Here is a 20,339-nt window from a genome sequence, read left to right on the forward strand (position 1 = left end):
GAAAGATAGACTGAACACGATGGTATAGCCCAACACAGAAGATATTAGATGACTGAGGACTAAAGCATTTAAGGAAATAATCCATACAAGCAAACTAGTAGTTTCAGAAGTGCAAAAGAAAAACCCTCAAGTGTGGCAAAGATTACATTTGAACTGAAGATCAGATTCTGTTCAAAGTTGTATGAGTCCCTTCCTGCTGATTTCTGAATTTTATATGCAAGCAGGGATAGAATTTGGACTTGAAAAGCATAGGCAAACAGAAAAAAAACAAATTGTGGGATAAAGTAATCTGCTTCATAAACTATTTTGGTGAGTTGCAAAAGGTAAATAGAAAAATTAATGTCAAACATTGGTAAATATTGGACAAAAAATATGTTTTATATCAAGTGTGTGTATATATGTATGTATTTATATATACATATAAATTTTCAGTTGAGATATGAAACTGGTTATATGTGTGCCCAAAACATTAAGCCCAAAATGTTATTACTCTTAATAGTATTTACAAAACTCCCAAGGTAACTTGTCTTGTAATAATGTTTTAGTAGAGACTTGGTATAAACAAACATTCACCTTTGCTTGTTGTTGGGGTTTTTTTTTGGAAAACGTTAGTGCAGAATGCTTGAAACCCACGAGGCATTCCTTTTTGGTCCTCTGCCTTTTGCCTTTATTTTAATAAAAAATTAAATGTTGATTATACATGGAGAGAATTGAACTAATAAAAGAGGCAAGGCAGATAAATTGGATTTTATAACTTAAATGAATAAAGATTGGCTTGTAAGAGATGAGAGCAGAACAAAGCCATTCTAATAATAAGTATGCACCTGTGATTTTGTGGTTCATTGTAAATAATTTCACTTCAGTTTCATTCCACTGTAGCTTTGGCAGTTATGGTTTGGTGGGGTTTTTTTTTCATTGTTGAGATCTGCTTGTGGTTTTGGGGGGTGTGTGTATATGTAAAGTTAGGATGGTGTTGAACAATAACATATCCTGAAATAAAATTGTGCGCACGTATATTAAAACATATGGTTGTTTTTTTTTAAATGTCATTAATTTGAAATTTAATCTTGAAAGTACCTAAATTGCACTTGAGCTGCAGCCACTTTGCCAGGATTGGAATAGGAGGATATTTTCAGTCAGGTTTTCTAGTGAAGCTTTTCTTTCCTGTTGTTACATGAAAGACTTGCACAAACAGGAGCAACTGCCTGTAACTGTAGTTTATGTCATCAAACAAATGGAAGGAAATGGCTCAAGAGCTACTATTTTCAAATGTATATGTTAAAGAAGTCTGTCCTGGTCTTGCAAGCTCTTGAAGGGATTTTGAACTTTGCTAGTCCTCTCAAATGTTGGTGTAGACTTGTAATACGATGATAATACAGGTAACAAGTTTCCTAATGACTGGATTATTCTTATCGAATCTTCTTTATTTGTAATTGCCACTTTATAGAGTCTGTTCCCCATCGTGTCTTTCCAGGACTGGCCTACTACATTTGGCAAAGACAACCGTTTTGCAATCTACATTTTCTTCTCTTTCTGCTAGTGTCAGTGAGTATAATTGCTATTCTGCATCTTTTTTTTCTGGTGGTCGTTCTCCTAGTTGCTCTTCTGTGGAGATGGGTGCTATCAGAATGTGTTGCTCGCTTGAAGAGGCCTCTTAAAATTATTCGGCAAGTATAGTTGTCTTTAAATAAGCAGTTGTTCTCTGTTGGCTTCTGTGCAGGTGATTGGTATCTTTTAAGCAGCTGCAATACTGTCGTTGCTTAGGGAAAAATAATTAACGGGTAGTCCTGGCACAAGACAGCTTCTAGTAGGTATGGGTAGGGTGGAGGAGTGTTTGTTGTGGTCAAGAAAAGTATTATAGGAATTCCCATCAAAATGTGATTTTTTTTTTTTTTTGACAAAGCTATAGAAATAGGAACATACTACATTAACTGGGTGTCACTGTAGTTAAGGAAGAATGATTTCTGCTAATCCAGTTGTCAGTAGGGCCCAGACTTTGCTAAGGTCTGTTATCCTTTTTGTTGAGAAAGGAGGAAAGAGTCATTGGAAATTCCATGATAGTTTTTGCCAAAAATCATCTGATGTCAGCTCAAAGATCATCCCAGGCAAGTGTGTTCGTCAAGAGACTGTGATATAGTTGTCTGTTGTTATCAGGGAGTTTAAAGTCTAAGAGTAGAATTTTCTTTAGAAATATAAATACTTCAAAACCAGAAAATGTGACTGTTGAGAGTATATGCAGATAAATGTAATATTGGAGGATGTATAAAAGAAAAAACTCACTTTTATGTGGTCATATTTTGTGAAGATTTGACACTTTCAGATTAATTTTTTACATTTTTTTCCTTTCCATTTGGCAAGCATCTTTCTATGTTTCTAGTGCTTCACTCGCTCTTCTTTGTGCACTGTCTCTGATATCAGCAGGAATGTGTGTAGTTTTGCTGCAGAGCAAGGGGCCAACCTCGGTTTTATGTTTGTGCTCACACCATAATAATGACATTTTATTATCTCAGGGACACGACTTGAATTTTTAAAGTGATAGGAGTATCACATATACTTCTGCTTGGTTTATTTGTAACTACAAAACACTAAAATGGAAGGAGTGCTGAGCTTCCTAAACTTTGTTAGATAAAAAAGATATGTACATTATTAAGGATCCTGAGTTTTTGAAAGTCGGACTGCTCAGTCTCCTTTAGTTTTGAAATGAAGTTTGAATTAACTGCACACAGCCAGGACAACAGGGTCTGTATTGAATGAAATTAGGTAAGAGGAAGTGTGGAGACGCCAGTGCAATTGCTTAAAGGTCTGAAAAACGTGATGCATAAACAAGTGCCAAAAGAAGGCAGTTCCTTAAGAGGAGACTGAGAGAATGAGAAGACAGATCTGTTGAGGAGCATTGCAAAGTGAGGGGACAGGTAGGGGAAGAAATAGATCGAATTGCAACAATGATGATTCTGGATGGACAAACACCGTTTTCTAGTGGAAGTATTGAAAGGCTGGAATAATCAGCTGGCAGGACAATGGTGCCTCCATTGCCTGAGGTCTTTAAGAATAGGTTCGATTACCTGTATTGTTCCCACCAGATAGTTTAGTTATCGTGCCCTGGGGCTGCGTGACATACTGTCTGACCTTTGGAGGTTCCTTCCATCCCTCCTTTGGTTAACTACACATTGCACAGGTTTTAGTAACATCAGAGTACAAGACTGATGCACACTGAAACCCTTTTTCCACCTCTGTGACCTGTTCAGCAGTTCTGTTGCAACTGGAATTTATTAGATCTGTAAGAAAGGTTATGGTAGTTGTCAACTAAAAGTTATGTTTTTCAATGGGTTTGGGGTTTTGGGTGGTGTTTCTTGCATTTCATCCTCCAGGACGATGCTATAGTGAGTGCCTGTCCTCCTCCTGTTCAAATACTCTTCTCTGTTGTAATGTTGCATCCAGGTCAGATAACAGAATTGTCATCCTACTTGGGAAAGTGGAGAGGATTCGTGGAGTGCCTTGTGGGGAGGAAGTGTGGCCTGAGTGTGGATCTGAATGAGCAATTGTTCCAGCTGGCCCTATGCATGCACGAGGTAGAAATTGGTGATTTCGATAGACTACAACTTGACATTTGGTTCATATGTAGGTTCAACAGCAAGATTTGTAATCCCGCTTATTTTAATTTTATCTGTGAATATGTATCCCCTTAGGAAAAATTAATTTCTTAGTGGGACTAGCAGTAAGAGGAGGTATACCGTGTGACCTGGAGGTTGCGTGTCTATTACAATGATAAATGTGAGAAGAAATCGTGTGTTCTTACAATGCTTCATTACAAGTCTTCTTGACCATGAGCAGAAGAGGGAGGAAACTGGAGAATTAATTTCTTCACTAGACATTATTAGCCATAGCTAATAAATGATTTTAATAACTAAAGAGTATGCTAGCACTTACACAGCTGTGGCTTCATATCTGTCTGTGGTTTGCAGAGAGAAGGTAACTGCTACTGGGAATATGCTAAAATGCAAATTACTGTATTCTCCAGGTAAATAACCACCAAAAAATCCTTCCTTTTATTCAGTTGAGGATTGTCTAGTGGTTGTTTGATTGATGCTTGACTATCGAGTGCCCTATTAATAGCTACGTAAATAGTAGTAGTTAGAAAAAGACATGATTTTAATATAATAAACAGCTGTGAATTAATATAGTATATAAATATGTGTCAAATTTACAATGTGTAAGAAATGTTGTTGGCCTGAGTGGGCTTTTGTAGATATTTAAGCCACTAGTATATTTGGGTCAGTATGAATGTATTTCTTAAAATGAGAATGGTTTTTAAATTAAGTTTTAAATTAAGTTTCATGCCACTAGAAAGACATTTTTGCTGTCATTAGTATCATTAATGTCATTAATGTTAAAGCTTTGTCAGCATTTTTACACAGGTAGCCTTTGAAACGTGACTGCTGCATCTTCCGCTAATGATGAAATTTTGTATTTGGTTTCTTAGCATGGCCTAGCATGTTTCTTAGCAAACAATCTGAAACTCAGGATTTCCTTGAAAAGCAGTGTAATAGTACTTTACATATATTTTCCCCGCGTGTACAACTTGCGTGTTCATAACAAAATGCAATTGCAGTTTTTCAGGGAAAAGCAGGGAGATGTGGGACAAATGCTCATTAGTCAGAAGGCACGTTAAGAAGAGAAACCCAAACAATTTAATTTTTTAAGCTAGTTGTAACTTTCTAGAATGTGAGTTCTTGGGTTTTTTTGAATGGGATTAACATTTCTGTCATTGCTGTAACATTTTTCTCGTTACCAATCCTGTGTTTCCTGTGAGGCACTGTACTCTGTCTCTAGATGGCAGTCACTGGTAGGCAAAGGGAAGGATCATTCTGGGTTGCTTGGCTTGGACCTTGCAAGTCTCTGGACCAGTTGGCTTCTCTACTTGGAATTTTTATGGTGTTGCACAGCAATAAAAGTGTCACCTCAGCTTCTCCCCTTTCCAAACTGCAGCAGAGATACTATGAAGAAAGGAAAAAAGAAAAAAAAAGGGCAAAGTAAGAGAAACTGAGAATGTGTTGCAGTGAAACATTCACAAAAGAGAGCTTTAGTAATGCTGACAATAGTGAAGAGATTTCTTTTATATCAGCAATACTTTGTCCTAGATTAACAAAAATAAATTTGTTTATAATGGGGGAAATACCAGTTTCTCACTAAATTCTGTTTCAAAGAGTAAAATAGATTGACCAAGGTGCAACCAGGGATAATGGGAGTGGAGGGATGTGTGATTGTAATCTTATTTAGTCGAATAAGTATTTTGTCACAGTCTCATGGGCACGTGTTATTGGAGAAATAGTTCTCTTTTTGTTTCAGACATTGTGTCTTCTGCCTCCCCATCCTCCTTTGGCAGTGTCCATCCTCTCTTAGTTCCAAACTCCTTCCCATCATGTTATAGGTAATTCCTTTCCTTCATACTTGTTAGCAATCTGTCTCTTGACTCTCCACTCTGTCTCATCTCTTTAAAGGAGGATGGGCTTTGAGTTTTTTCTCTCCCTTTCTTTGAATAGGCGTTGTTTGCCTTCCTAACTCATCACTACTAAACATTTTGATATACCATTGCAGTTAGAAAAGGCAGCAGCACTCAAGCAAAGGAATGACAGTTTCTCAGCCCTTGCTGTACAAGGATGATTGCACCTCATGAGATGAATACTGCTTGATAAGAAAGCTATTGTTATAATAAATACAGTTCAAAACCAGGAATTAATCTATATGCTTTATTGATCTCTGGTTTCAAACACAGTGCCAAATTACAGTCTTGTTTACGTATGTGCAAATCCCAAGAAACTCTTTGGAAAGGGCTGGAGTCATTCTGGATTTACAGAGGTATACTTAAGATCAAGTTTTGGCCTTCAGTTTCAATACGAGAATGATTTACTGTTACATTGCATGTTGCATTAACTACCAGCATTAGCAAAGAGACTGTGATCCTGTAAGCTCTTTGCAAATATTCTGCAGGACATTTTGCCACTAAAAAAGAGTAACTGAAAATCAGAAGATCTTGATTTTTGCTTAATATCATCCTAGCAACAAGCTTTTAATTTCTTAATGCGCTAGTTTAACTGTGGAAAACTACTGATATTTTTTTTAAAGGAAAGGTTCTTTAATTGTGGAAGAATGAAAAAAGTGACCAAAGCTTTAATTAGCTCTTTATTTTTACATGTTTATAATGAAAAATACCATTGACATTTTCTGCCAAGTTTTACAACACAGTCAAGTGCGTTTCCAGAGCCAGTTTGAGAAATGCGGACTATCCATCATTTGTGAGGGAAAGCTTTCTGAGAGTTAGCAGTCATTTAGTACAGTTTTCTGTGTGAAATTCATGTTCAGGAAAGACAAGATAGAGATAATTCTGGTATTATGTCAAGACTATATATTAGGATGACAGGTATCACAGTCCCTGATAGATTGCGCGGTACAGAGATAATGAAGAGTGATGCTTTCTGTTCCCAACCCTGCCTTGGGCCCGGTAGGTAACTGTGGGCAAATCACTCCTGCTTCTTCAATTTCTCTGGCTGTAAAAATGATGATAATGATGTGGATTATTTTGCGTTTCATTTTGAGATCTAAAAAGAATACATAGAACCGAACTGGTAGGAACATGATGGGAAATATAAGGTGGTAAAATAAGCATCTGTATTACAGACAGCTTTGTACTGGCAACTGATTATAAAATTATTGATTCTACTGTTCTTTCCTGTTGCGGGTAGTACTATGTACTTGTTCACAGGATTGTAGGAAAAAAAAATCTTGCTGTTTCTTATGCTATCCCATCTTTCAGCTTCTTATTCAGAATTTACCATAAGGTTATTCTGCTTTTATTCTTGCCCATTCCCATCCCCATGAGGGACAGTTAAAGCTGTAGTTAATGGAGGGTAAGGACAGCAAAGGTCTGTCTGTCTTTCTTTTCTCTATCTCCTCCCTTTCTATCTCTCTGTCTCTCTTTGGCCATTGAAAATGTAGGTCATATTGCATCACCATAAAATGGAACAGTCAGAAAGGTGTTTGAAAAATGCTGACATCCTTAGCCTGGGGTGCATGGCAGTGTCCTTTGTTTACATTGAGAATAGTGGTGTACCTGTGTAAGAACCAGCATCTCTGTTAAGGTTAGTGGTATGGTACCTAAATTATGAATCGGATTTTAAGATGACTTTCATCTGCCTGCAGTAATTTAAAATTAGACAGATAAAATGCAACCACTCACAATAATGATATACATGAGGAGCTAATTTGAAATCTTTAATCTGCAATAACCGTGACGGTGTAGTTTGAATAATATTACCTTTAACAGAGAAGCTCGGTAATAAATTTTGCAAATCTTGTTAATCATGTACTCTGCATTGTCTTGCTTAGCTGTGCCTTTCTGTCTTGAAAAGTATGTTTATATTAGACGTTTGTATGTTATTTTTAACATTACTGCTTTACTTCATGCACCCTTTTAAATGAGGCAGTCAGGATTTTATTTATTTAAAAAAATGGAAATCCTGATGTCCAGTGTCTTATTGCTTGCAACCAGTCTTTTATTGCTTGTGTTTCTGATGTAATACAAGTTGTAATTCGTATGAAATATTCCTATGGCATAAAATGCAGAACATATCTTTTTCTTCTCTATAGATGTATATAAATACCATTTTAAAAGAAATTTAGAAATATAATTTCAACTGTCCTTATTTATCTTAGCTTGCTACAGTAAGCTAATGTGTTTTATGGATTGAACTTTCAAATGGTGGTACAAATCATACTGCAAGATGCAGATGTTTTGAAATACAAGACAAGATACTTGCTTATAGAATAACGTTCATTATTTTTGAAACCAGGTGGTTTTTAACCTTTCTGTTCTATGCTTTGTGTGGTTGTACTTAAAGGGTTGAAGTGCAATATGCAAAGGCTTCTTATGACTCTTAGTCTTACTGCTAAAGAAGACTTCTAAGTTAAAAGAGAAATTGTTGGAAGATAAAACTAAAATTAGTGACAATGGGGTTTGTTGAGGAAAATAATGAATGCAAATCTGTTCCTGTTGCCATTAAACAAAATGACAGTAGTCAAAGTTAAGACCCCTCAAGTGAACTTTGCTGTGCATAATTATTTTGAAATTTTTATCAATTTATTTAGAATAATCCAACAGATGTTGTTGCTTCTCCATTGACTAAGATATTAGTTATTTAGTAACTAAGATATTAGTTATTTAACTTTGACCCTTCTCATTATCTATGAAAATGCATGTTTGAAGTAGTTTCAGAATAAGTTGATCATTATTATATTTTGCACCAAATATTCTGTTGCATTTATGTTTGCACAAAACAGTAAATAGTAAATATTTAGGTAATTCTGAGAAATATTTTATATTGATATACATAGGAACTATGTGAAATCTTGAGATGCTGCAATTTTGCAATTGTTATTTACAGAAGTTTGGTATCTAATCTCTATTTGAAGCATGTGGCGGGTACTTATTTTTTAATCTGTGAAGATGTAAAGAATTGTTTCTCCCGAAGGGCATAGAAGGGCCAGTTAGGTAATTGGTAGAGCTCACAGTTCTTACACCATTTGACCCCCTGAGATTCTGTAGTTGGGGGGTCCTGAGTCAGTCTCCAGCACAAATGAGATAATTGCTCTGATTTACTCTGCCTAGCAGCCCCTAGCCTTCTGCTGCCCAGCTTGTGTTCCTGCAACACACACCTCCTGCACCCGTTTTTCCAGGGGGCAGAATAAGACCTCATTAGGTTATCCCCATAAAGAAAATGCCTAAATGAAGCCCAGCATTGGGGTGATCATACCTAGCATGTCCAAATCTTTGTTTATATAAATCTAGACATTGTATTTTATCATAAATTTGGGTGTTTAGTAGATAACAAAGGAGAAAGAATGTTCCAAAATTTAGATGCATTCTTTGGTGCCTGTTTCTGACAGCTGAAAAGAAAAAGAGTTAAAGGAGTTTGGTTAGCCAAGGCATTAGTTTTGATACTTTCAAAAGTTAAGGGTGCTTTATCACATGCATTTACATTTCCTTTATTTTAATGAGTTGCTTTGCAATTACAATTTTCATGTAAGTATGTTTCCCTTAAATGGATAACACACATTAGTCATCATAACTGTGCCTTTATTATATACGTCTACACAGACACAATTTTGACTGGGATACAGCTTTTGCTCTGCCAGGCTGTGGTTTCCTGTCTTGCCTATCAGTAACTCCTCAAAGTATTAAATAGCAATTGCAACCAAGTTCCTTTGATAGTTGGGCATGGAGAATGACAGAATGCTAAGTCTGCTTTGTTGGTTTGAAAATGCAGGCCTTTTTCCATTTTCTTGGATTGCTGCTTTGACTATTTTTGTCATCTTTCCATGTTTCGACTAGCTCTCCCTTTTCGAGGGTACCAAAGTGCTTACCTTCTGGAGAGAGAGCTCCTCCTGGCTTACTCTCAATCATCCCATCCCTTATTTGCATTACTCTTTGCTGACAGTTGTGGCTGTAATTGAACTGCTGTAAATTCTCAACAAGAATCATTCCTGTTCTTTGCCACCCATTATCCAGAGAAAGACTTCTCTTTAAAGGGTCATTAAGCTGTCACTTTACTCTTTTGAAACTTACTCTCTTAACTTCCTTCAAACTCAACTCCATATGTAATCCCTACAGCAAAATTTGCAGGTGGTGACATAGTGTGCTCTGATCTCACCTATCTAGGAATAAGATTTTTGCTGTTTCTTCCTTCACCCTCATCTGGTCCTTTTTTTGTACTTACCATTTACTTATTGCCCTATTCCTAGATTTTTAAGTATTTGGAAAAGTCTTCTGGTTTACAGGTATTTTGTTTTCATTTTTGCATGAAGCAATGGAACTTGTTTTTAATGTAACTCATAACATTTACATCAGGATTAAAGAAAGGGCATTTTGCATGTAGAGCTCCCTTATCGCCTGAAGAAATTGGGGTAGAGACGGAGTGAGTTACTTCCACACCAGGGAGGACATATGCTTGAAGAGATTGGGACTTTGAAGCTAAACATTGAATGATCTTCTGTAAAGGTGACCGTCCGTATAAGTTCAGAGTCTCCTGTCCTAAGCAGATGAAGGGAAAAATGTATTTTTGACAAACACTGCATTGCTTTTTCCAGTGAGCGGCAGCAAGAGTTGAAGAGAAAGCTTTATACTGTAGTATTCAATGAGATTTGTATATGTAACAAGGAAATACAATGTCTTCTGAGACTTCTACTAGCATAGAAATTTGTCAACAATCATTTTTATTAACCATAGAGCAGAACAATGACTGCAGAGGAAAGAGAGAAAATAATACTGGGCTTGCTCTTAAGTGTTGTTCACTGAAGACAAGAATATTCTGGATTTTATGGAGTAACTAGAATATAATTAAGCTTGGATGTGCTTCTTAGGATCAAGCATGTCATTGAGCAGAGTAAAGCTTAGAAATAGTAAATATATCTGTAGGTGATCTCAATCAAGATAGTGTCAGCTGCTAAGCTGCAGTTTAAAAGTAAAAAAAAAGGGGGTTTATCCTCAGTGCATAAGAAGAATTTAAAGACATGAACTCAGTTTGCAGACAGCTTCCAGGAGGAGCAGCAGAAGCCAGGAAAAGCTTCGTTCTTCACCTTCCACTGGGGCAGAGCCCAACAGCCTGTGGGACGGCTTGGATGCCCTCTTGGACTGCATTCCTCTTGTCTGGACTTTAATCCTTGGAGGGGAAAAAAATAGTTTTCTCTGAAGTGTCATCTGGTCCCCATGCAAGATTGGCTTATTTATATCTATCTTCATGACTTTTTAGTAGATGTAAAAAAATCACCAGTTTAATTTCAAAGCACTTACAGTAAAGATCAAATAACTGATTTTTATAACCTGTGCACAAGGCTGAGTGAATTTTTTTTTAAGTTTTAACATGACTTTGTTTTAGGTTTAACCAATTAGGCATTGGTTTATGCTAAACCAAAGCAAACCATGCTTAAATTTGGTTTATATAAACAATAAGTTTGTAAGCATTAAATGAAAGGATTTTAAAAACCTGAGCTTGAGATGATAGAAGTTCCTTTTGTGGGAAAGGCCTCAATCTATACATCTCTATTTTTTGTTAAATTCTTCATCAGCGATACAGTAATAGTCACTAATGACTATTACGTGAGGGATCATTTTTAGCTATCCGTGTTCTATGACATGGTGGTAAAAATGTCAATGACTGTGTAGCGAGAGGCCCTCTTGTTGGAGTCGTGCTATATTCTAGAAAAATCCTATGTAGAAAATCCAGCGCTGTTGTGTTACCAGCTTGTGATACAGACACAACCGTCTGCTTGGAAATCTGGTCAGTAATAGTCGATGTAAGTGCAGTAACTGGGCTGAAGATTGAGATTTCATCCAATGCATACCTTTCTGGTAATGTCAGGCTGCCATTTAAAGAGCTGCTCTGTACATAAGAGTGCATAACAGCTCCCTGCTTACCTTTCAATTTTAAATCCATTGCAGAAACTGTATTTGTAAAATTGATAAAATGCTGCATATTAGTTTTTAAATAGATACATTTATAGTTATGAAAGGGAGATGAGGTTTTAAATATCTTACTGCTGTATTCTTTTTGTTTTCTTTCAGAATTAATCAGGTACAAGTTAGAAAAAGCTTCCAAAATCTGAACAGATGAAGATCAATTGATAAACCAACCCAGCGATTCACCATACTTTCAAGGTACTGTGACATGCTTACCCAAATATTTTCCTTAAGCATAATATTCACATACTTTAGATGTGAGAAGCGTGGAGAACAGGATATTAGCAGGGTTGCAAAGCAAGGCTGAAGTGTTACCAGATGCAGTGGGAAGGTTTTTTTTTTTTAAAAAATGCAGGTGTTTAATATATGTTTCAGTGGAAAATAAGGCGACCTTAACCGTCAACCTAAAGGGAGTTCAATGCATGGAATGGTCAAACTTAAAAAGATAAAAGTAAGTTGGATTATATATTTCAATTACTTAGATGAAGCGATTTGGACAAGTAAGATGTGGCAGATGGGCATATAATCTTAATTTATTTATTATATCTTAGAAGATGTTAAACTTCGTTTTCTGAATAATTATTTTTGTCTATTTCCACATTTCCATGATCGTTTAAAGCATTTGAAGGCTGTTAGGCTCTGGTATATACCATATTTGTTATCTCACAAGTTCAGAAAGTAGAACTGTAAACTGAGGCAAAGACTGTACAGTTGCCTAACAGAGTGGGGTTCTTCTCCGTGACTGGCGTTCCTGGCAGAATGTTAGGAAAAAGAGAAAATTATGATAATAAATGGAAAATTTGGCTAAAAAGCTGCTAGTGCAGAGTATTTTATCAAGTACTGCTAATTGATTGAAATAATATCTGTTTCTTTCTCTGTTTCCTTTACATTTATCTCTACTCTTTGTTATCACATGCATTTCACCGTTTTGTATATTTTTGCTTCACATCACAAAAGAAAAGACTTCACTTTCAGTTTGCATTTTTCTTATGCACAGACTTGAAGAATCCAGTCTGTTACAGCCTGGCTAGTATTTGCTGTGCAAATCATCTTTCAATGTATCTTAAAATAGATTGCAGAAGAAAAGGCCATTACGGTTAGCATGGAGCTGGTCTGCAGAACTTATTTAAGCGGCAGAGTTAATCTGGCCTCAAGAAGAGCAAGGAATGTTTGTTATGGTGTGGCTCTTGCAATTGGAAACTGTAATATCGGAGGTTTCTATAACAAAATGCTTCCCCTGGATTTTCCAGCAGCCTAAGAAGTGGCTATATTAGTGAACTCAGAGTGCCTGGTGTTGCAAACTAAAATTGGCATTGTTCTGATCTCCTTCCTTGCTCCTTGTCACTAAATAGGGCCACAACAGCTATCAGTCTTTCATATAATCATAGGAAAGTCCAGATTGGAAGAATCCTCTGGACATGATGTGGTCCAACTGTCTGTTGAAAGCAGGTTATCTGAGGCCTGGTCAAGCCAGGTGTTAAGTACTTCCAGTAAAGGAAAGTCCACTATTTGTCTGGGAAACCTGTTCCAATATTTAATTCGTCGTAGATTGAATATTTTTTTCTTGTATCCAGGCAGAACTTCTGAAGCAACTTGTACCTGTTGCCTCTTGCCCTGTCACTTGTGAAGACAGTACCTCCATCTTCTCTATAACTATCTTCCTTACTGGAAGACTGTGATTACATCCCACCTGAACCTTCTCTTCTTTAGGCCAAAGAAACACAATTCTTTCTCAGTTCTTCAGTAAGTTTTCCAACCTTCTAATCACTTCTGTGGCCCTCTCCTGGACCCTGTCCAGTTTTTTTTAACGCGTCTTGAACTGGCCCAGTGTTCAGCCTGTCAGAGTCTCTGTACATAGTGACCATTGCTTCCGGTGTATCTACCTGTCTTCCAAGTTTCGTGTTATATGCAGACTCGGTGAGGATGCATTTACTCTTATCATCCAGATCATTTTAAAAGGTGTTGAATAGGATTGAGCCCAGTGTCGACCCCCAAGGAATTCCGTGTGTGACTGATTGCTAGTTTGATTTTGAGCCATTACCACCCCTTGAGCGCAGCAGTTAAGCCAGTTTGCCACCAGTCTCATGGTCCACATCCATGACCTTTCAAACTAACTCCCTTAGCACCCTTGCATGCATCCTGTCAAGTCCCATAGACCTGTGCATGTCCAATTTGTATGCTATTTTGTTGCTAACTTGCTAAGTGCTGGGTCAGTGCAGGCAACATCAGCAAGCAGCAATCAAATGTGAGCAGAATGGTATAAATTTAAATTTCCTTGTGCCAGGCTTCTCAGGATCCTTGATTTGATGTTAATCAGTATTTCAAACTTCTGAGGGTATGGAGACTCGGGGACCTTCACATCATAGGTGGGCATCATTGTGGTCTCAAGGAACTCGAGTCCTCTGGGCTGTGCTTGGACCCAGAGTCTTCTGCCTCAATGAATTGCCAAGGAGCCAAGTAGACAAGCTGGCAAGAAACGAGGCAGAGTTATGAAACCTTGTGTGGTAGTTAGGTTCCATCGGAAAATCATCGATATCAGACTGTTCCCATTAAGTGCTTTGATTTCAACAAATGGAAATTCAGTGCTAATGTTTTGTTACAATGGACCTGAATAACTGTGTATTTTAATCATTCTAAATTGTAATATCGTATTCTCTGTGTATAAATGAGAATTTAAAAGGTCAAACCCATTTCTGATTCCTCTGATTAGAATGATTCATCTGCATAGTTAGGTTGCCAAAATTGTGTTAACATTTCCAAATTCAAAAGGTGATTTCGATACCTTATGTAAAATAAATAAAGATTAGTTTGATTTCCAAATCATTAACTGGATGTATTTTGTGTGGTTTTACCTATTTACTTTTAACACTTGAAAAATCTGTGTCACCCTTCGGTGTTTTCTCTGTAAAAGTCTCTTAAAAAATTGACAGTATTTAGTGACAACTGAGCAGGGCAAGGATCTGTGTTCCTGTATGCCTTATGCTCCTTATTCTGCTTATATTGCTATGTCATCAATTCTTGCAGAAATTTGACTTGCCTTTAAGACATATTTGATAGTTAAGTAAAGAAGGAAGCGGTTGCAATATTTCATTAGATACTATAGATTTTATTAACACATGGCAATGATGTAGATTTATAATTTGGGTGTCAAATATTGTTATCTTCAGTATAGTCATTGTGAAGTTTGGCGGCATCTATTGCACTCTCATCCTAATGCAGAATTCTTCTCAGATTTACTTACATTTATTAGCCTCCATTCCCCCTTTCCTTCTCCTCAGAAAAGGATACTTTAAGTTAGTCTTCTAATCTTAACAATATTGTTCTTTTCCCTGATACAGGTGGTTTATAGTAGGTATCCACAGTAATTTTATATTCCAGTATTTAAAGTAGCACTTATGAGCATCTTCAGCTTCCCCTTTGAAGTGTTGCTCATAAATAAAATTATACACATCAACCCGTTTCCAGGATCTGTGGGAAAAGGATAATAGACTGGCATGGATTGCTGTGTAATTTTTTATTGTGTTCTGCTCAGGATTATTATTCTGCAGGATCATGGCCCTGTGTATAGTTACAAAGGGAGAAATTGTTTGATTTCACTGGAGGTGAGGGTGAACAACAGATTACTATAATGCATTTTCCTTAATGTATTAATATTTTTCTATAGTGGGGCTTAAATGAAATGGTCTGTTTTGTTATGGCTGGATAGTTCTCTGATTGTCTGGACATGCTGATTTATATGAACTTTTAATCTCTTGCTTCCCTACTTGCCCAATTATATTCTTACACTTGTCATACTGGAGACATATTTTAAAAAGCACAAACTGAACTCCCCATTCCACTGCTGCCAACAGGAGCTGACGGGAGGGTCAGGACTTCACTGCAGCATATCAGCTACTCGAGTTGTCATTTCATCCTGAATCTCATCTACCAACAAGTCTTCACTAATAATATTTCTTCTTAGTTTTTAAGCCCTTCTTTATTGTCTCATACCTTTTTGCTAGAATTAACTTACTTGATTTCCTTGAATGCCGTAATGCGCCTCCAATCTTTTCCTTGACAGACTTTTTTTGTGATTTCACTATTTTTCTTTCTTCTGAGTACTGATAAAGTGACACCCTTGTAGATTCTTTGTGTCTCTCCCTTTGCACTTCAGTTCTTGCATCCTTTCACTTTCATTGTGGAAAATCATGGGTGAACCGTATCATTGTACTTCTGTTCTTAAAGAGTTCGTCTGCAGACCCATCCTTCCTTTTTCATTCCAGTTAAGACTTATCATATCTCAGGTCCTATTTGGAGGCTGTCTTACAGATTCTAACTGAGCAGCTGAGGTAGGTGTTCCCTGTTTGAACGGCTTTCCTGGACCACCTGGCGAAAGAGTGAAACCTGCCGGTACAGGTGAAAAAATGCCTGCAGTGTCATGCCACAAAATAACAATCCTCTGCAGTTTTAAGCAGTTGCATGCTGTTTGTAGGCATATGTTTAATCATAGTATCACCAACCATGTTTAATATGTTGTTAAATCTATTTAGTGAGCTTTAAAGCTGTGGGTTTTCCTTTTTTGTATGTTTTGTTTCCTCTTCTTGACTCCTTTCTTTCTTTCCTTTTGCAGGCTGTGTTGTATTTTTGTTTGTTTATGCTTTCTTCATCCCATTATTTGGCTGTTTTCCTTACATCATCCACTGTTTTCTGCTGTTTTCCTGCCTCATGTTTTTCCTTCTCCACTTTCTATCTGAGCTTAACTTACTCCTCCATGGTTTTTCTCTCTGTTCTCTGAATACCTGTTCTCATTCACACATACAAGCACTCTATGGTTATTCACACACCGTCTCAGTCCCAATGCTGCTACTTGGGCTATTTTGCTTCCTCAGTTAAGCTCTTTGAATTGTAGCATTTCTGGACCACTTGTTGTTCTCTCAAAGGAGCATTGGCTTCTAGGCAGCGCTTTCCACACTTCAGTGTTCTGCCCACTCCTGAGCAGATCTGTCCCACTTAATTCTGGGTGCTTAATGAAGGTGACCAGTTTATGTGCGTGGTCATCCTTGCCTCCTTCTGTGGTCAGCAGGAAAAGAAATGTTTCTTCAAAAAATGCTTGGGACCAGAAGGGACCAAACTGATCCCAAAAGTATCCTTGGCTCTCTGCTGATTGCCAGGGGAGCTTTGGATGACCATACTCCTGACCTGGATGTCTCGGATATGTAATAGTCACCTGTGTTTGAAATCTACAGCTTGTACATGTGTTTTCAATTCTGATCTCCTCCTGACACGATGGATTTTCAGGTTTTTCCCTACTTCTCCCTAAAATCATCAATGCTTCTGTGTATAGCACAATGGAAACAATTTACGAGAATTGAACTTGTGTGCTTAAAAAAAGCCAACCACATATTCAGCCTAGTGAATTTGTGGGAAAAGAAAATTCTCTCCACCTCCAGTCCTTGTAAAATTAGTTTTTCATCTGCCCCTATTCCTGTTCTCTGACTAATCGGTCTTGTGCATTGAACTGATGAACTGATCTTTCTGCTGCCACTTTCCTCCCTCTGCTGGAATACTGATGTATTCACGGCGTTGTGGGAAAATCTTTTACCAGTGGAACAAGGTTTCCTAAAGGACAGCCTGAGGCCCAGGCTGCAGAATTGTATCTTGGGTGGGAATATATAGGGAAAAAAAGAAAAGTTGTGAAAGAGGGAGGGGAAAAGTGCCACAAGCAGTTTGAAAGAGCAAAAAAGAACGAGAAAGGAGATAAAGATGTATGAAATAAAGGTGGTGTGCGCTTTACCTGTTTGGATGGTACTTCCAAAGCAAGAGGTGCTTTTGAATAACTTGATGAGAGTCAACCTTAGAAACTGAAAAGTTGATAATGTATTGGTTTATTAAAGTAGTTAGCTAATCAATGGGATTTTGCCAAATTAAGACATTTTACTTTTTGCATAATTTGACATAAATCCATCAGCACTATTAAAAGGTAGGCGTTGGTGTTCTTTGGCTGTTTGGTCACCCATCACTATATTTGCTTTATGACCTATGTAAAATAAATAATAGCTAAAGCCTTTACGAATTTGATTGACACTCAGATGTATCAAGGATCTTTTTCAGCCCGCAGCTGAGGCAGGTTTCTGACAGCTTCCTCCAGAACAAAGGAGAGCTGTATGGATGAAGTAAAGTTTGTAGTATAAACCAGAATGTGAGACATGGAGAATATAATTCTGTCTGTTACTTGCCTTGTCCTATGGCTGGAGTTTGAATTCAGCTACAGATGTTCTATTAGACTCCATTTGTGGAGTGCTTGAAGAACTTAGCGTAAAAGAAATCACTTAGATTTTTTTTTCCTACCTGACTTCCACACCACAGAAGCAGCTTAGGTTCTGTTCAGAAGTTGTTTAGCACCTGACCAACATTTTTCTGTCACTGCTGTTCTTAGCTTTAATTATAAGTAGTTTTCTGTATTATAAAGTGTACTATTTGATAATTATTCAAACAATAATGCCCTCCATTCATCATTTATCTTTAGACTCTGTTCACATAAACACCTTTACTCATGCTCAGACCTAAGTTGTAAGAGTTGTTCCACTGTTTGGGGAAGCTACAGTACAGTTAGGAACACGTGTAACTCAAATGTATTTATACATCTTTCAAATGCATAAATTGGGAAAGAAATATCTTTAGCTTGTCTCATTCCACACTTTAGATGAAAATAGCAAAGCGTTAGTTAAACCTGCACGTACTTACACCTCTGTAGTACTGGGGTCACGTAGTCTATAAACAAATTTATTTACAGTTTTGATTTCTGCTGTCTAGTTTTGCAAATACACCTATGGGATCTGTGAGCAGTTCCACTCTTGAGCATACACATGGGGTCAGTACCTATAGAGGAGACAGCGGATCAGATTTATATACATTTATAGCTGTTCATTGAGGATGTTATTACTGACAGTGGCATCAAGTGCGGCCAGAAATCTCTGCAGAGTTTAATTTTACGTTGGTACTTGAACGTTTTAGTCAATTGCAGAGAAAACTCTGTTATAAATAGATTCTAAAACCGGATTTTTTTCTTTTTGTATCAAATAACTTGATTTTGCAAAGCTTAAACTTTATTACTAAGAATTTTCAGGCACGAAAGCATCCTTTAATCCTCGCTTTTAACACCGCTCAACGTCATCCCAAAGTTTAGGCAAAAAAAAAAAAAAAGTTGGTTAAAAAAAAAAAAAAAACAAACCAAAACGCGGAATAACAATAAGACCGCCCCTGGGAGACAGGTTACGAGTATAACGAAGGCAGCAGCGAGCAGGAAACTCGCTCCGGGCGGGCGGCGTCCGTCCCCCGTCACCCCCCGCCCGCGGGCGGGGGGTGACGGGGGACGGACGCCGCCCGCCCGGAGCGAGTTTCCTGCTCGCCGCTGCGTTTAAGGAGGCGCCGGGTTTAAGGTGGAATGGTGAGGAGAGGCGGGGCGCGTAAGTTCGGCTCCGCCCCACCGCGTAGCGTCGCTGGTCCGTCCCCCCCCCCCCCCCCGCCCCCCTTCCCGGGGCAGCGGGTGCCAGGCGGGGTTGTGATGCGGCCGTTGTTTTTGTAGGGTCGCGGGCCGTGGTACGGAGAGAGAGAAAGGCGGTCCATGGAGCCGGGGAGCGCTTGGCGGGTGGCGTAGTCCTGCTCTTCTTCCTCCACCCCCCCACACCCCCCCCCGCTCCCGCCCCCTTCCGCTGCTTTGTTAGCGCAAACACACAAACGCGCCTCACCTACATGGTGAAGAGGAGGGGAGCGCTCCCCGTACAATAATGGGCACCCGGCTCCTGTCCCCCGGGCCGCCGCAGAGGTGAGTCGACACCGCCCCAGGGCCGCAGGTTCCCCCGCGGGGAGGAGAGCGAGCGGGCTGACAGCGCCGAGGCGCTTCCTTAAAAGCTCGGCGCCACCTTAAGCGCCCGATGACTTTTTCTCGTTACATTATAGCAGCGGAAAGAATGTCGGCGCGGGCCGTGGGTGACGTCAGAAAGGAGCAGCGCAGCGCGGCGGCGGCCAGGCAGCGGCAGCGGCGGCCCCGCCACGGCGAAGGAGGCGGAGGCGGAGGAGGCGGGAGCGGCGCCGGCCCCGCCGCCACCGCAGCGGCAATGGCGGCCGTCGGGGAGCGCAGGTCCCTGCCCAGCCCCGAGGCGATGCTGGGGCAGCCCTGGAGCCACTGGGTCGATGCTGCTAAACTTCACGGGAACGACGGTGAGCGGCCGCCCGCCCCCCCCCCCTCCCCCAACCTCCTCTACCGGCCCGGCCCCCGCTCCCCGCGGGGCTGGGGGTGCCCCGGGCGCGGCCCCGTCGCGGGAGGGACAGGGGGGCGCCGATAGGACACGGCAGGGTGCCCGGCGGGAGGGCGCCGCGGGTCCCGGGCCCGTTGAGGAGGTTGGGTCCGTTCCCCCTCCTCCCCCCCTTTCCAACGTCGCGGCTGAGTTCGTTGTCCGGTACGCGGTTCCCGAGGCGGCGGCGCTCCCCGGCCGGGGAGTCGGGAGCGGCGCGGAGCGGGCAGCGCTTGCCCCAGTTCCTGTAATCCGGGACACGGTGCGAGGAGGTCTGAGCCAGTCCCCGGAGGCCGGCACCTCCTGCCCTCGATTCAGCCTGGGCTTGGGCCGGGGGGGGGGAGCTCCCGCTTCAGGTGGGGCGTCCCCCGGCGCTGACAGCGGCTCCCGCAGCCCCGGCCCCGCACCCGCTCCAGGGGACGGGACGGCAGGTCTGGCTCTGTCCGAGCTGTGTTTACTGCCGCAGCGATAGGAGCGCGTATCCCCGCTGTGCCGGGTTGGTCTCCTAGGGGAGCGGGTTACAGGTCAGTAGCAGGGGGTCAGCACTACTCTCCGAC

At 39.9% G+C, this 20,339-nt stretch overlaps 1 protein-coding gene across 6 annotated transcripts in view; it reads left to right on the forward strand.

Moving 5' to 3' along the window:
* Window positions 1-20,339, forward strand: part of ATXN7 (ataxin 7) — an 89,658-nt gene that overhangs the window by 7,275 nt on the left and 62,044 nt on the right. For 3 of the 6 annotated variants that reach the window (XM_075762323.1, XM_075762318.1, XM_075762324.1), the window contains exons 2-3: window positions 11,615-11,707; window positions 19,448-19,708. In XM_075762323.1, the coding sequence (XP_075618438.1) occupies window positions 19,459-19,708 (250 nt within the window). In that variant the 5' untranslated portion in view covers window positions 11,615-11,707; window positions 19,448-19,458. Of the gene's footprint in view, window positions 1-1,474; window positions 1,546-11,614; window positions 11,708-19,023; window positions 19,314-19,447; window positions 19,709-20,339 lie in introns of those variants that run through there. The other 3 variants (XM_075762319.1, XM_075762320.1, XM_075762321.1) reach the window with 3 other exon arrangements.

Source organism: Balearica regulorum, chromosome 10, assembly GCF_011004875.1.
Source record: "Balearica regulorum gibbericeps isolate bBalReg1 chromosome 10, bBalReg1.pri, whole genome shotgun sequence".
In the NCBI taxonomy this organism is placed as follows: domain Eukaryota; kingdom Metazoa; phylum Chordata; class Aves; order Gruiformes; family Gruidae; genus Balearica; species Balearica regulorum.